Source organism: Parambassis ranga, chromosome 10, assembly GCF_900634625.1.
Source record: "Parambassis ranga chromosome 10, fParRan2.1, whole genome shotgun sequence".
Lineage (NCBI taxonomy): Eukaryota > Metazoa > Chordata > Actinopteri > Ambassidae > Parambassis > Parambassis ranga.
Genome location: NC_041031.1, coordinates 13755493 through 13771374, shown reverse-complemented (window position 1 = coordinate 13771374; position 15882 = coordinate 13755493). Strand labels below are relative to the sequence as shown.

Sequence of the window (15882 nt, the reverse complement as noted above, 5' to 3'; positions counted from 1 at the left end):
AAGTCCAGCACACCTTTCAGTGCAGAGACTAATGTAACACTACAAAGTGTCCAGCAGGGGGCGCCTTTCTTCAGTTTATAAAACACACTGTGGCAAGAAAGCTTTCTGAATTACGTAGAGAAGGTTGAAGCAAGGCGTCTGGACTTGTAGAGTTTTCTAGAAGACGTTTCGCTGCTCATCCAAGCAGCTTCATCAGTTCTAACTGTTTGGTGGGGAAACATGGTTTATATGTGGTTACAGACCTCAGTGGGTGGGTCTGGGTAAAACTTTACAAAACTTACAAACAATAGCACTAAATGTTTCCATACTTACCTGTGATGTTCTGGCTGACTGGGCCAGGTGTGTCTAACGACTGGCTAATGACTATGAAACTGCCGGAGGGGGACTGATTGACAACCCTTTGTTCTTACTGTGAGTATGTGTAAACTTCCTGGGAATGGATGGAATCACTGCATTGTATGTGGTAGAAAGATGATGTCTGAGGCCACCACCTCTGTTAAGGGAAGGTTTTTCCAGCTTAACATAGATGGCTTCCTTGACTCCTCTTTCATACCACCTTTCCTCCCTGTCTAAAATGTGAACGTTGTTATCCTCAAAGGAGTGTCCTTTGTCTTTGAGGTGGAGGTGAACAGCTGAGTCTTGTCCTGAAGAGGTGGCTCTCCTGTGCTGAGCCATTCTTCTGTGGAGTGGTTGTTTAGTTTCTCCAATGTACAGATCAGAGCATTCCTCACTGCACTGGACTGCATATATCACATTGCTGTGTTTCTCCCTGGGAATCTTATCCTTCGGGTGAACCAGTCTCTGTCTCAGTGTTGTCATAGGTTTGAAATGGACCGGGATGTCATGGTTGTTGAAGATCCTGCGGAGTTTCTCTGATACTCCTGACACATATGGAATGGAGATGTTCTTTCTCCGCCTGGTGTTGTCCTTCTTCTTGTTGTTGGGGGGTCTTGTTTTTGTGGCTTTGATGAGTGCCCACTTCGGGTAGCCACATGTTTGCAGGGCCTTCCTGATGTGGTGTTGCTCCTTCTTCTTCCCCTCTGAGCTGGTGGGTACAGTTTGTGCTCTGTGCTGCAGGGTCCTGATGACTCCCAGTTTGTGTTCCAGTGGGTGGTGTGAATCAAACAACAGGTACTGGTCCGTGTGTGTGGGTTTCCTGTACACTTCCACATTGAGGCTCCTGTCCTCCTCAATATGTACTGTGCAGTCCAAGAAGGCCAGATTGTTGTCCTTGGTGTCCTCGCGAGTGAACTTGATGTTATTATCCACTGCGTTGATGTGTTCTGTGAACCGTTCCACTTCGTTGGTCTTGATTTTGACCCAGGTGTCATCCACATATCTAAACCAGTGGGTGGGGGTGGTTCCAGGATAGGAACTCAGGGCTCTTCTCTCCACTTCTTCCATGTAGAGGTTGGCCACAATAGGAGACACAGGTGATCCCATCGCACAGCCGTGCTTCTGTCTGTAAAAGTTCCCATTGTACTGGAAATAAGTGGTGGTCAGGCAGAGGTCCAGCAGGTCACAGATGTGGTCTGGCGTTAGGTTGGTTCTCTCCTTGAGTGTGCTGTCTTGTGTGAGGCAAGTCCTTACCATCTCTGTGGCTTCTGATGTAGGGATGCAGGTGAACAAGGAGGTGACATCAAATGAGACCATGGTGTCATCTGGGTCCATTTGGATCTTCTCCACCTTGTTCACAAAGTCCTGCGAGTTGTGGATGTGATGTGGTGTGTCACCTACCAGTGGTGTCAGGAGTTCAGCCAAGTGCTTAGCCACGTTGTATGTGACTGAGTTTGTGCTGCTGACGATGGGTCTGAGGGGGACTCCTTCCTTGTGTATCTTGGGGAGTCCATACAGGCGTGGAGTGGCTTCCCCCGGATACAGTCGAAAATAGAGCTTGCGGTTGATGATTTGGTCCTTCTCCAGTTTTTGTAGGTAGCTGACTAGTTTCTTCTTGTAGTTTCCGGTGGGGTCCCTCTTCAGTGTCTCATATGTGGCTGTGTCACTGAGGAGTTCTGTCACTTTGGCGTGGTAGTCCTGTGTGTTGAGCACCACTGTGCATCTTCCTTTGTCTGCTGATAAGATGGTGATGTCCCGGTCCTTTCTGAATTACTTACAATATTTATAATTCCACAGGGCCTATGTTTAGTTTTATATGAGCTGAAGACATTACAAAAATAATATTTTTTAAGTATTATTCAATATAATGTATGTTCTTATATGTTCCTCCATCTGTCTGTACTGTAGTAAAAAAAAAAAATGCATTTGATAAAGGAATAATCGCCATTTACAGTAAAACATAGAGCTTCTCAGTATTTAGATTTTCTGTGACGTTCGGTAAATTAATGTTTCCTATGGTTATGAAATGTTTTCAGGGGTTTTTCATGTTAACTGGTGTCCTCACAGTGAAAATTTGTTGAGCAATGCAGTTGTAAAGAAATCCTGATTCATCTTCTTAAAACAACAGTTTCACTTTTAACAATTAACTAACTCACAATTAATCACTTTAATGTCAGTGATGGAAAATCTTAAGTTTAGTTTCATTTTTTCATAAGGGGTCAAAGGTCAGGTTGATTTTGAAGCTTAAATTGTGTTGTAAATAACACGAAAAAGAAGAAGAAGAAGAAGAAGAAGAAGAAGAAGAAGAAGAGGGTAGATGAGGTCTACTTCGTTTATTTTTTTTCTCATATCTTTCTGCGGCCCCTCTGCAGCTGAGGCAGGAAGTGATGTAAGGCACAGTGATACAACCACGGCCACTTCTTCGCTTGTGTCACACCGTGTTTTTTTACACCTCTTTATAAAAACATGATTGTGACAAAGGGATGTGAGGCAACAGCTCACTGGTGAATATCAGAATCTGACACTAAGCAACACAGATTGGGCATGTTTGTAATTTTCATTCATTTCCTTTGTTAAAACACCCATATTTCTTGATTGAATACAACAACATTCCCATGACTAATTACATTAGTGTTAAGCTGCCTGAGGCTCTGCTCTGATGTAAAGAAGAAGAGAAATGAGGAAGCTGAGGGGAGACATTCTTTAAGTGTAAAATGACATGTGTTTGCCCAGAAACCTACAGTAGCCAAATTCTCAGGCAAGTTTTAGATTTATTGACTTCCTCTTACACATTAAGTGCCTGTTGATACTCTCAGTATGACCTTGAGGATAACGGACACCTCCTCTCCCTTTGATGCAGAGGAATTACATTAGTGATTAAGTGATGACACAGAAAGTCTCTGTGATCGGCTGCTATCTGTGATGCTTGATCTCAAGACATGTTGGCCTTACAGAGCTGTTAGTGGCAAATTTTGAGTTGTTTTGGGTTGTTGTGGGAATAACCAATGTAAATGTTCTAGGACTAATTAAATAATACATCAAAATCAACCAACTTATCTAGAAGTGAAGTTCATGGCCAGTGGTAGGAAATGAGCACAGTGTTGGTGCAGCAAACCTTTGTGGTATTTTTGCTTCATAATTTCATAATTGCTAAATAAAGAAAACACTTCCTCTAGACATCCAGGATTGCAGATTTCAACCCATGTTTACGTGAGTTGGCACATCTTTCTTAAGAGGGAGCTCTGTGGTTTCCATTTTGACTGCAGTGATGCTGGACCTTCTGGTGGTCCAAGGTTCTTGGCTTCCCTGAGGCTACACAATTTCCAATCAGCTGTGTCTGTGTTCAGTCTCCTGTGTATGAGACTGGCCTGTTGCATCTTTCACATGCCAGCAGCTGATAGGTGATTGTACCTGGGCAGCAGGCCACGGCCTCTCATCCTGTTTTGGTTTCAGAGTGTGTGTGTGTATTAACCCTCATTGAGCTCTGAGATGAATACAGGTTCTCCGTCTGTTTTTTGAGATTGCCAATAGTATGTTATTGTTTTCAGAGAGATAAACTGTGACCAGCAGAAAGTAATGTGTTACTGCCAAATCTCTGCCAACGCATGTCCTGTCCTGAAATGAAACACAACCTTCCCCTCTGCCGGCCTGGAAACTTCCCTGCTGATAAAGTGGTGATAAAGGCTGGTCGGACCTACAAACATGCTGCGCATGTTTTCATGCTGCCATCAAAAGATACAAGTTTGACACAAGCATGCACGCACTTTGTGCTTCCCTGCCAGTCCCAATCATTTTATCCTCAAACTTGTTTAACACCAGCGTGTATTTTAACAGAACAATGCTGGAGCTTGATTGTTCATTGTTTCTGGCAGCAGGGTTTGGTGGAGGTGGATAAGGCAAAAATAACAGCTTTGGACTAAAACAGATGGAATGAAGAAACACCATGAAAAAAAGGAAGGAAAGTGAAGAGTAATGAAACAAGAAGTGTTATCTTTGTGTTTTATCGTGGTATAAACACAGTAGATTCAATATTTATATGACAAAAATACAAATTCTTCCAGTGATAAACTTCATCATCATTCATCTGAAATATTTACACGCCAACGAGAAGTTCATACATTATTAACAAAAGTAATAATCTGCCAAACCAAGGTGAAAATGTAAACAAAGTCGTGGCTACAGAAGAATAAGCTTCTCTTATAGAAAATCCTACACCTGCTGAAATACTGCTGCTGCTGCTGCTGCTGTCAGACGCTCTGCTGCGTGTCACAGCCCAGAACCTCCAGACGAAGGGCAATGTCGTTGATCCAACCCCGCGGGTGGATGCGGAGGTATCGGCCAAACAGTGGAGAGTCAAATACAGTCACAACTTCCTCATCTGGATCGTTGTTTCCTTGGAAGATCTGAGATAAGAGAGAGGAGAGTTAATCAGATGACTACCAAAGGTGCCTATTTTAGAAAACCTGGCACTGTTTTTAGTCCCCTCCTATATTAATAGGAGCACTCACACAGATTTGTGTAGTAGTACACGGTCCTCTTGTGATGCCATCATGTAATAGAATCTCATGTCCTTCCACCTCAGGTTACAAACCTCTCTTTAAATAAATTTCTCTAAGCACAGGTTTTAAGATTCATACCAGCAATAAACACACATTGACTCAGCTAGCTGTGTAAAAATAATCCCACTACATCAGTGATTAACTTGAGGAATGAATGAAAGCAGAAGCATGTTACTCATGCAGTTTTATGGACTGATTCATGCTTGGATGACTCTCATGCAGGGAGGAAAAAAAGAAGAACTGTACCTTTTCTCTTTGGGAGCTCTCCTCTAACACACTGCTCCAGGTCTGTCCGTCATGACTGATGGTGACGGAGAACTCGGTCACCATCATCTGTGTCAGCAGTGAGCGTGCACCTTGCGTGATAACCCCTGTAATCCGTTTGACTGTTCCCAAGTCAACCTGCAGCCACTCATGGGGGTTGTTGTTCTAAGCCATATTCAAACAACAATACAACAAGATAATGTGAATAAATGTAAAGGAATAACCTAAAAAAAAAGATGTCAAAACAATGTTTCAGATTCAGTTTTAGAGAAGTGAGGTAGGAGAAAAGAAAACAAAGGAAACAGAGATGATAGAGAACACCACATCACTTCCTCTCCACACTACTCCGAGGAGAGCAGGAAACATATAAACTGGGAAAATTCTTCTAGCAGGCAGTCTCTTTTTCCACCTGACAAACCCTTCTGTTTAAAAAGCACCACATTTTGTACAAACAAGTGGTCCTTTAAATGTAACATGCTTCTCTGCAGCCCTTTAAGGACACCATTCTACAGAGCAGTTGGCCCACAGTAGTTGACCTGTGTCCACGTCTCAAAAGTGCTGCATATGACCTTTAATAACAGCTCAACAGTCTGTCAGAAGGACACATCACACCTCTACAGTCAAGTGTTTTGCAGTGTGACAGTGATAAACTGACAAGTAGGGCCAACACAAAGAAAGATCGAGGCAGAGAGAGAGGAGCAAAAGGTTAATCCATCTCTCCAGTTGCTTACTGACACACATGCATGAAAAATACTTGTTTTTATTGACTTGCTTCATTTTTGAATAACATTTTAAGGTATAAATCAGGTATAAATATAAAAAAACAGCCTGTCTAACTTCGAAAGTTAGATCATGAAGTTTGACTTGTGATTTCCAAATCCAACAACAGGTGAGCCTCACCATGCTCACCCTGATTTTTTAAAAGCGGAGATGAAGGAACCAAAGTTAGGCTCATACCCAGTTTCTGTACCATGTAAGAGCAGACTGACCTTTGGCCTCCAGGCGTTGGTGCTGCCATCCTGATGGAGACGGGCAAGGCTGGGTATCCAGTTACGCAGCAGAGACGAATGAAAAGAGGACGCACTGAAGCTACTGTCAGGAATCAGTCTCTGGAGTCCAAGAGGAAGAGAGCAGCCTGGACACACACACAGACACAGTCAGCGTTTGACATACTATAACCACTGACATCAGTACTGTTTCCATTGGTAAACTCACTGTTGAGGTCGCAGCCCAGAAGCTCCAGCCGCAGAGCAGGCCTTTGTATGAACATCAGTGGTTGAATTCTGACGTAACGAGCCACAAATGGTGGGTAGAAGCGGTTCTCCTTCACCTTGGAGCTGTCCAGGTTGCCATGAAAGTTCTGTAACAGTCACACAAACAGTTTACTACACGATATGATGTGGTCTACTACATGTCATTAGTCACATGTGTGCTTTCATTACAGGCATTGTGACAGATATACAGTACCACTGTGTGAACATACACTGTTCTTCTTGGTGCAGTTTCTTTTGTATGTGGTCCACGTCTCCTGATCCAGGCTGTAGGAGATGGTGAAGAATGTGATGTAGTGGTCCCTCAGCCTTGACCTCACTCCCTGTGTCTGCACACCGTGCAGCAGCATGGGCTTCTGGAGGTCCACCTAACAACACAAACACATACTTCATATTTAGCTTTTGTTGATTCCAACAAAAATAAATTCAGATGAGGAACATTGCTACTAGCTAAGAAAGTGCTTAACCTGTAACCATGACTTGCTGTTCTTGCCCATCCAGGCATTGATGTAACCAGACTGGTCTAGCCTCGCCAGCCTGGGCTCCCAGTTATCTGGACACAAACATCAAAACAATGCATCATACCGTGGGGCTTTCAGATTTCATTAAACACCCTGGTGGTCTGAAGACTACAAGGATTTTCATTTTTATTGGACGACTTGAGGTAAGCCCCTCCTGCTGTCTCTCATTACTAAGTCTTGCAGTCTTACCAATGTGATCTGATGCAGTTATCTGGGAATCCTTGATTGTTCCAGACTTCACTCCCAGAGGCAGAGAACATCCTGCATGTCGGGACCACAAAGATTCTGCTCATTTATGCATGTTAAATATTCAGGTGTACAGAATCATTTCATCGGATTACCGGTACTTGATGTAACTGTAACAGTATGTTACACTGTAACAGTATGTTACAGTTACATACACTGTCATTTAACATAATCTGGACTAAACATGTGACTGGTTCAGTGTCAGTATGTATCTATGTGAAAACACAAATCTATATATACTCATTAAATTGTATTTAAATGTTCATATAGATGAAAAATAATGCTGTTCACTTACGTGGGTTATAAACCAGCAGTTTAGCCCTCATGCCGGCCAGCTGGTAATCACCTATAGTGCACTCCACCAGCCATGTGCCAACAGTCGGGGGTCTCATCTCCACTGTGCCAAATACACCTGAAGAAAGGAAAGAAAATCAACAGTTAAGCAAATCAAGTATTTGCATATTTTTTTCCATAAATTAGTCACTTCCTAATGAAAAGTATGTGGTTCAAATGAAATACATTAATAAAATCTGACCATGAAACATGAAAACATATATCACTTTGAATCTGTGAGTGTGTGTATTTACCAGGAAAGAGGTTGTAGATGCCCATGCGGTGTTCCTGTTCAGTGTGAACAGTGAAGGGTAAACCATGGAAGTGCACAGCGTGGTACTCTCTGTCACTTCCCACATTCAGAAGGTGCCACCTAACCGGCTGGTGTTGGGCCACCATCAACCCAGGGAGTGTCTCTGCCACATATCCGTTTATTGCTACAAAAGAAAGTCATTATTTTGGGGGGAATGATACAAAAATGATACACCAGTAGTTTGTAATTTTATTCCTACCTGCAAACTTGTTGCTGGTGTGGTACCAAGGATCCTCTGTGTTGACTCGACAGGGTGGGGCACAGTGTTGCTGCAGGTTCTCCTCCAGGTACCAGCTCTTGGTTTCATCAAAGGTGTGGAAGAGCAGGGAAAACTCCTGGATGTCTGGCTGTGTGTTCTGCCATGTGCGGAGGGTTCCAGACTTACAGATCACCAGTGGACCAACCAGACCTGAGTGAAGGTCTTTCTCCTGGATAATAGCAAAAAAGCTCATGGTCACATTATTTATTTTTACCAATCATCAAAAAAATAACTGTAAACAGACTAAATGGCAGCACTTATGCAGACCTTGTCCACTGTGGAGTAGTAAGCCCCAGTCTTGCAGTCAAATTTGGGGTCAGTAGGTCCCTGTTTCCAGGTTATTCTCCACTTATAAGTCCGAGCTTCCCCAGGAGGCACAGGCTCCCCTGGGACTCCGGGTGGAGCAGAGGCAGAGCTGGTTTGGGCAATGCCAGCCCCCTGGCTGCGGTCATACACTCCCTGAAGGTGGAAGGAGTAAGGTCTGGATGCGTTGTTCTTAAAGGTCACCTGGGAAAGAAGATGGGTGGAGTAAAATGGAAGCTTGTCAGACTATGACTGTTTTTTTAAATACTCACAGTGAGGAGATCATTAATCTCAGTTCTAATAAAGGGTCCCATGATTCCCAGGTGCTCCTGAAGCTCTCTTCTGTCCACCGGATGCTGGAAGTCTTGATTCGTGTAGGCTCGAAACACCACTTTTTTGTACTCAGGCAGGAACTTCCTCATCCCTCTGCGCATGTCTCTAGAGGGAGGAAAGAAATAAATACTGCTGTTAATCCTTGTGATGTGAAGCAGTTGTCCAATTGTAGAGCAACTTTAAATCAGAATTTTTATCTGGTCGATTTCTGGTCACATGTGCGTCAATCATGGCTTCCTTGTTGAGGATTGACAAACTTGAATGAGAATACTATTCCTACCTGGGATCGATAAACTGAGGTGGTGTTTTGATACCATAGTCCCAGGTAATCTCCTCTGCTGCGATGTAGTAGTTGCGAAGTCTGATGTTCCCAGAGCGCATGTCCAGGTTCTCTGAGCCAAATGCATCTGATGTGCTGTTCTCCTGTAAATTAAATTCAATATTTAATGTGGTGTTTGTAAGAACATAGACGGACATACACGTACACCGTACCTCCTCACTGTAGTCGTCGTACTCCAGGGAAAGATCAATCCTCGTGTCGTTGGTGTTATTGGCGGTGTAGTTGTATTCCAGACCCAGCAGACTGTCAGGTTCAGACTGAATGAGGTTCTGTGAGGTTTTGTCCTCTGAACTGTCCACACTTGAGTCTTCTTTTCTCAGCTGCTTTTCCCTGCTTAGTAAAATCTCATTGCTCTCCTCAAGCTGAGCCACTGTTTCATTCTTCTCATCTGGCATTTGACTTCTTTCCTCAGCCATCACCTCTGCATCAAAGGTGGTGCCAGTCATGTTTTCCACACCCAAAAATCCAGAACTTATATCTTCATTTGTCCAGTTTCCATCTGCTTGCCTCTTCTGTCTGCCTGCACTCTGTTCTTCAAGTTCAGTCTGATTCTGAGCCTCCATGTGTTTCTTTATACCATCCAAGATATCCTGAGGAATCTCCCCTTCTGGGGGAGACGCCCCCCCTTTAGGTGATGCTACTGTCACTTTCCTCAGCTTACATATGACACCTGAACCATCTGAAGTGTTAACTAACTGAGTATTGTTGCTATCAGTGGCTTTCTTGCACACTCGAACCATCACTGTACCATTCTGAGGTCTGAAGCCTCTTGGGTGGAAATCATCAATATAGTCAGAGATATCATCTTCATCCTTATGATCAACTACCAGGTCTCCAGTGCTGCAAGGACGTACAGTATAAGTGATGCTCATCCCCCTGCTCTTGAGGTTGCTATCAAAGGCACTGATTTCCCACTCACCTACAAGAAGAAGAAGAGTTAGGCACAGATTTCTTTGCTCAAACATTTCTTGCACATTTATTGGCTCTATGCTGGAGTGACAACATGTCTCCTTCAGTCTTGGGATCAAGCGGGAGGAGCCAGATACTGTCTGTGCTATGCTGGGTTAAACTGCTTAATCTACTACACCTCTCAGTCTATCAGTGAATTTACCGATCAGCTCCATCTCCATGGGAACAGTCACGCCAGTCATGGGGAAGAGGGTGAGGACAGACTGGTAGAGGCCTTGGTACTGAAACAGGTTTCCAGTGAAATAGACAGAAAGGAAGTCACTCTGGGTGCCCACATTGGCCACGAGCCAGAGGGAGACATCCGTCTGACAGAAGACAAACCTACGCTTGCTGAACATGACACCATTCACACCTGAAGCAGGAGGGAGGGTGAAAAAGAAGCATCAATTCACTGTTTTAAAAGGTCATTATTCCACTAAACAGCAGTAAGAAGAAGTAAATACACATAGAACTCACTGTAAATGACATTGGATTTATAGAAGTCGGGGTCTGTGGTGTTAAAGGACTTTAGGCTGGACTTCTGCATGTTTTCATTGAAGTACCAACTCCTGTTCTCATCAAACACAGCAAATATCAGGCTCACGTTCTTATCCGGTCCCAGCTGCACAACAAAACAACACAGGTCAATATGTCTTACAAACACACGAGAAGTGTGTGTGAGCGTTCTTCCTCACCAGCTGTCCTCTGGTATCGATGGCGTTGTACTTGCAGATGAGCAGGGTGCCCACCAGCCCAGAGGCCAGGTCCCTCTCTGGGGAGATGGTGCTCTGATAAAGCTGGGTCAGACAGTTGGGGTCTCCTTCCAAGGGCCCATCGTCTGTTGTTAGCCTCCAGATGTAGCCAAAAGTCCCATTAGGGGGCACACCCATTGAACGCAAGTCCTTCTCTGCAGCTGTTTGATTTGAGCAGTTTTTAAGAAGTTGGATCAGGGAGAAAATACTGTTGACAGACTTTGTTCAAGTCATTTTGTGGCTGTAGTTTTGAAATGTTCAGTGCTCCTGAAGAATCAACCATGCAGTAAATGACACTTTTTGTGTTCTTTAGGCCACTGACCAAACCTGTAGCTTACCATTTGCAGATCTCTGCAGTGGGAATATCTTGGTAATGCCATTGGGGTAGATGTTGAAAGGGTGACTGGCCAGGTTTTTAAAAATGATCTGTGAACAAATGAAACTAATAAGTGTTTAATACAGAACCAGACAGAGCCACTGTGTACCCCTGAGGTCATCATTCAAGTAGAATCATGCATGTATCTGTCCTCAGAAATTTGACCCACTCACATGGAACTGATCGTTGACTTTTCCTTTCAGAAGTGGACCCGGCAGAGCCATGTCAGGGTTCTTCCTCTGAGTGAAGGATCCGTCTGTGTACTCCACATATATAACCTTTTTGTACTTGTAGCCGAGGTGATGGGGAGCTCCAGGAAAATATCTGGACTGCAGCTCGCTAAAGAAGAAAAGGTTTGGTTTATTTGAAATCAGTTCAGCACCTTCAGTAACTCTCCCTGTTCTTCTGTGTCCTACCTGTCTGTGGGTTTGAGATGAGCTGTGTACTCCCAGGTGACTTCTTCGGCAGCTATATAATGAATCCAGGTCTGGGAATGCTGTCCTCTGCTAGATCTGACTTGTACCTGTGGCTTCTTGTCGGGTATGCTTATGGTGTTGAATAAATCGTCGTCATACTCATCGCTGTTCTCCTCACTGTCTTCACTGTAATCAACGTGTTGAACTTTACGCAGGTCGGGTTTTGGTGGAGTGACCGGATCTGGGCATTTTTCCACCGCGAACACAGCATTCATGCCATCTGTGTGGGGCAGCAGCAAACAGACATACAGACATCACTCAGGGAGATTAGAGTAGTTTAATCCGTGAAACCGGCTGGGCCTTTCCTACCATGGCGATGAGCGTGAATCTGACAGCTGATAAGGTAGCGACCGATGGAAGATGGTCTCATTTCTGCAGTGATAAAGGTCATAGGGGTCACTTCCACAGTGACTTTACGATGGGTTAATATCTGAAAAAAAGCAAATATACAAGATTTTAATATAACATTACAATACACTCTGTTAGGGCTTTAGGGATACTTAAATTCAAATTCAAAAAACCTTACATGAAGCCATATTTACCTGCAAAGAGTGACCCTGAAACTGAATGGAGTGGATTTCTGGAGATGTGCCCATCCCGATCATATGCCAAAACACAGGATTACGTCCCTCACACACTGTCAGACCTACACACGCTCACACGCACACACATAGTGAGAATGAAAAACTTCCTGTTGGCAACCACTGATACACCGGGCACAGTGTTAGCAACACTTAACATTACAGCAGGATACATGGAACAGCTTCCCTGTCAGAGGCAGGCGGTTTCATTACCGGGTAACGTGGAGTTAACATATCCATTGATGGTGTGGTATTCCTTCCTGCTGCTGCTCCTCTTGAACTTCTCTCTGCTCATCCTCTCTCCCACCGCCCCATACCAGCTTTTGGTCTCATCAAAAACTGCAAACAGCAGGACGAAGGCTGGATATCTCCTCCGGCCGTCATCTGTGAAAGCACCTAAAGGGAGCACACACACACACACACACACTAAGCAGGTCAACCACAGGTTTTATGAGCAAATACTAGATATTCTCATCAGCTGTGTTAGCTAGCAGAGGCAGGGCTATGTCAGGCTGACAACTTTTTGGCAACAATCACATGTAAACCTGATGATTGTGTTTCTTTATACTCGTATGACAACATACTGAGACTTGAGTCATTCAGCAGCAGCATTCACTGACTTGATTTGCAGATGAGCAGGGCACCGATGAGTCCTGAGTTTATGTCTCGGACTGTGTCCACCCGGGATGAGTAGGTGTAGGTGAGGCAGTCAGGGTCGCTGGTGGTGGGGCCGTCTTTAGGGCTGATGTCCCACACATACTCATAGTATCCTCCAGGAAAAATGGCATCATCTTCCTTCTCCTGGCCTGCTGTAGAGTCATCGTACCCGGCTCCTGGAGAAAAAAAAACACAGCAGGACTTTCTGTAACTTCCCTATATTCTGTCAGCAACTTAAGTGTGTCAATGCAAACAAACATGTAGCAATATATGATGACATGATGAGTTTTTGGGTCCAAATAAACAAGAACATAAAACATAACAAACTTTTTATGTGATGAAAAATGAATACTTAAATGACTACTCATACACATACACACGGCTGCACACGCACCCGCCGGCAACAGCCATAACACTACATGTCAATGTGATTTGTTTCATCCAGTCTCATTCCTGGACGTGGCGGGAGAAGCTTTTCAGATTATGATAAGCTCAGTTGTTGGAATCTACCCTGTGGCAGGAAGAGATGAGCTGCTTACAGGAAGTGACAGCATTGGATCAATAGTGGTATCTGAACATATGCCAATGCTTTCTGTGGAGAGCATTAACCCCTAAATGCTTCATATGTAGGGGATATTTAGTCCTATGTCCTTTGTAGCTGAAAGAGTGAAGTCTGAAGAGTGTCTGGCTCTAACAGACTCCACGATATCTGCACACATAAGATAATGATAACCGTTGCTCTCAAGAAGTTCTGAGGAATAAGGAGGCAACTTCTTTGACATTTATTAAACTAAGCAATATTTTGAATATGTTTATATCACCAAATTCTTTTGACTCAAAAACAAAAATCAGTCTCAGTGAGGCTTACGTCACAGTAGCACCGCAGAAGAAGCTGCCGGGCTTCTTGTGTCATCTACACAGAAACATGGACTTCACATTAAAACGTTAACAAGCTGAGTCAAGTTGTTGCTCATGTACTTGAGTAGGGAGAACAGAATGCTGCTGTGTGAGAGAGAGGATGATGTTTGAAGGGTATTAGCAGTTCTTTCCTGTACCTTCAGACTGTTTCCAGTAGGTGATCCCCACAGGGCTGATGCTGTAGGGCTGAGAGGCCAGGTTCTTGAAGTGAACCACCACTCTGTCACCGGCCTGCGCCACAATCACCGGGCCTTGAATACCTGCAAACAAAAGGAGAATTTATTAAAGAAAACTAATATATTGAGGTATAACTTGCAGAAAAAAATTCTTTATGAAGTGCCAAAAATCAATTCTTAAAAACAAGATATTCTATTTTTAAGGACTATTTTTTATTGGACTGTGTTTATAATAATAGATCAATACAAACTGTGAAATGACATAAATGCTTGTGATTGGTTTAAAAGTCAAGTAGAGACACCTACCTGTCCATGCTGGTCTTGGCTTGGGAACTGTGTATGTGGAGTCTGTGTACTCTCTGTAAACAGCCTTGATGTATTTCTGAGGAGTAACTTTGAACCTCCTTCTAAAATAAAACAGACATTAATCTACTGAGAAAAAAACACGCTGCCTTTGTCTCTTACTAATAAACTTTAATCAAATTGCACTAATATGGCTTCACATCCTGATTTTTCCCACCTGATTTGTTAAAAAAATATTCACCTTTGATCAGATGTCGGCTCCGCATCGTCCAGGTAGATATAGTCCCAGCCAATTTCCACAGCAGCTATGAAATACTCTCTGACTGCGGGCTGCTGTTGTTTCGGCTGCTGCGCTTCCACGGCGGTGGCGCAGATGAGGAGCGGCAGCAGGACCGCTGCGGCGCGCCAACCTGTCAGCTCCATGCTGTGCTGGGTCAAATACTGGCGCTTCTTCTGCGGGCTGATATATATATTTAAAAGGGAAGTGGGTGGAGAGAGGGGATGAAGCAGCTGGGAGATGGGAGTGTTATGGGGCATGGTAGTTGGAGGCTGCGCGCTCTGGCCGATGACATCAGATGAGAGTTTACTATGGTTCCTGATGGTCTGGACACACAAAGCACTCAGAGGATAGAATCAACTAAATGTTAATGAATAATAATAATAATAATAAATAATCTTTGCCAGGCGTTTGTCCTGCTCTGAGTATTTGTTGCATATACAAGGATTACTTTATGTACTGTTTACATTTATAGATGCCTCATTACTAAGCAGGAAAGGCTTTTTAAGGATTTTAGGGTTGCTTCTGCACCTTTTGTTGACAATACATGCATTTTGTTTTTTGTTAGACAAATATCAGAAGTAAATAAAGGTACATTAAAGACTGAACTGTGAATTAAAGCAGTCAAAAGAAATGAAGACTTCAGGATATCTCGTGACACTCTTCTGCCCCCTTGTGGCAAATGACATGTACTGCACATAGATGGATCAGCAGAGTCTGGCCTTCTCAATGAAAAGACACTGTACAATAACTGGCTTTTAACATTTTAATGCAAACATAAAAAGTATTGTAAACTCCTGTCTCCATCTTTGCTGACAGAATACATGTGTAGATGTGACTGTTTAAATAAACAATAAAACAGAAGCAAAACAAATATATCACACTTACAAAAAAAAGGATTTTTAAATGTTCCTTTGTTTTTTTTCTTACAAAGTTTCATGAACAGGAGGGATTCTTTCCATAAGAGCATAAATTAGCACAACTGTTCTTTAGCTTTCTACTCTATGTGGAAGGGCAAATGAGCCATACCTGTTTTCACATGTGTCCTGTAAAAATCAGCTCTAAAAAAACTTTACAAAAAACATCTTTGTTGGGGAACAAAACGATGTCTTTATCGGTGATGATGTCACACGACCCCGTTACCTGCACCTATAAGCAGTTAGCTCATAATCCTGGTTGGACTTGACAGCATGTTTTCCTCACTCCTGGTTATTTTGTTAGGCAGCGTCAAAGAGAGCCTGGCTAACACTGATTCAGTCAAACACACAGTTAATGACTGTTTTATATCATTTTAATTGATAGCGTTACTGTTTTTTTTTCCAACGTTCTATGAGATATTG

The 15882-nt window shown here is 43.3% G+C and overlaps 1 protein-coding gene across 1 annotated transcript; it reads right to left on the bottom strand.

The window, feature by feature from the left end:
• Positions 1-4385: 4385 nt before the first annotated feature.
• f8 (coagulation factor VIII, procoagulant component) lies at positions 4386-14691 on the bottom strand. Its single transcript, XM_028416651.1, has 27 exons — positions 14507-14691; positions 14269-14369; positions 13924-14046; positions 12832-13044; positions 12425-12607; positions 12173-12276; positions 11940-12060; positions 11571-11850; positions 11328-11493; positions 11117-11204; positions 10722-10939; positions 10504-10648; positions 10190-10399; positions 9231-9997; positions 9019-9161; positions 8678-8843; positions 8370-8609; positions 8043-8271; positions 7785-7967; positions 7493-7609; positions 7141-7212; positions 6898-6983; positions 6643-6798; positions 6375-6519; positions 6149-6294; positions 5142-5324; positions 4386-4739 (listed from the first exon to the last, which is right to left on the bottom strand). Exons 1-27 carry the CDS (start codon positions 14686-14688, stop codon positions 4584-4586), a joined length of 4923 nt encoding a protein of 1640 aa, XP_028272452.1. The 5' UTR covers positions 14689-14691; the 3' UTR covers positions 4386-4583.
• Positions 14692-15882: the final 1191 nt, after the last annotated feature.

Excerpts from the sequence above, each read along its gene's own strand:
- f8 (XM_028416651.1), bottom strand. The coding sequence starts at position 14,688 with ATGGAGCTGACAGGTTGGCGCGCCGCAGCGGTCCTGCTGCCGCTCCTC. Across the intron at positions 8,610-8,677 it reads AGATTAATGATCTCCTCACT|GTGACCTTTAAGAACAACGC; the intron begins GTGAGTATTTAA and ends CTTCTTTCCCAG. Across the intron at positions 6,984-7,140 it reads AACTGCATCAGATCACATTG|ATAACTGGGAGCCCAGGCTG; the intron begins GTAAGACTGCAA and ends GTTTGTGTCCAG.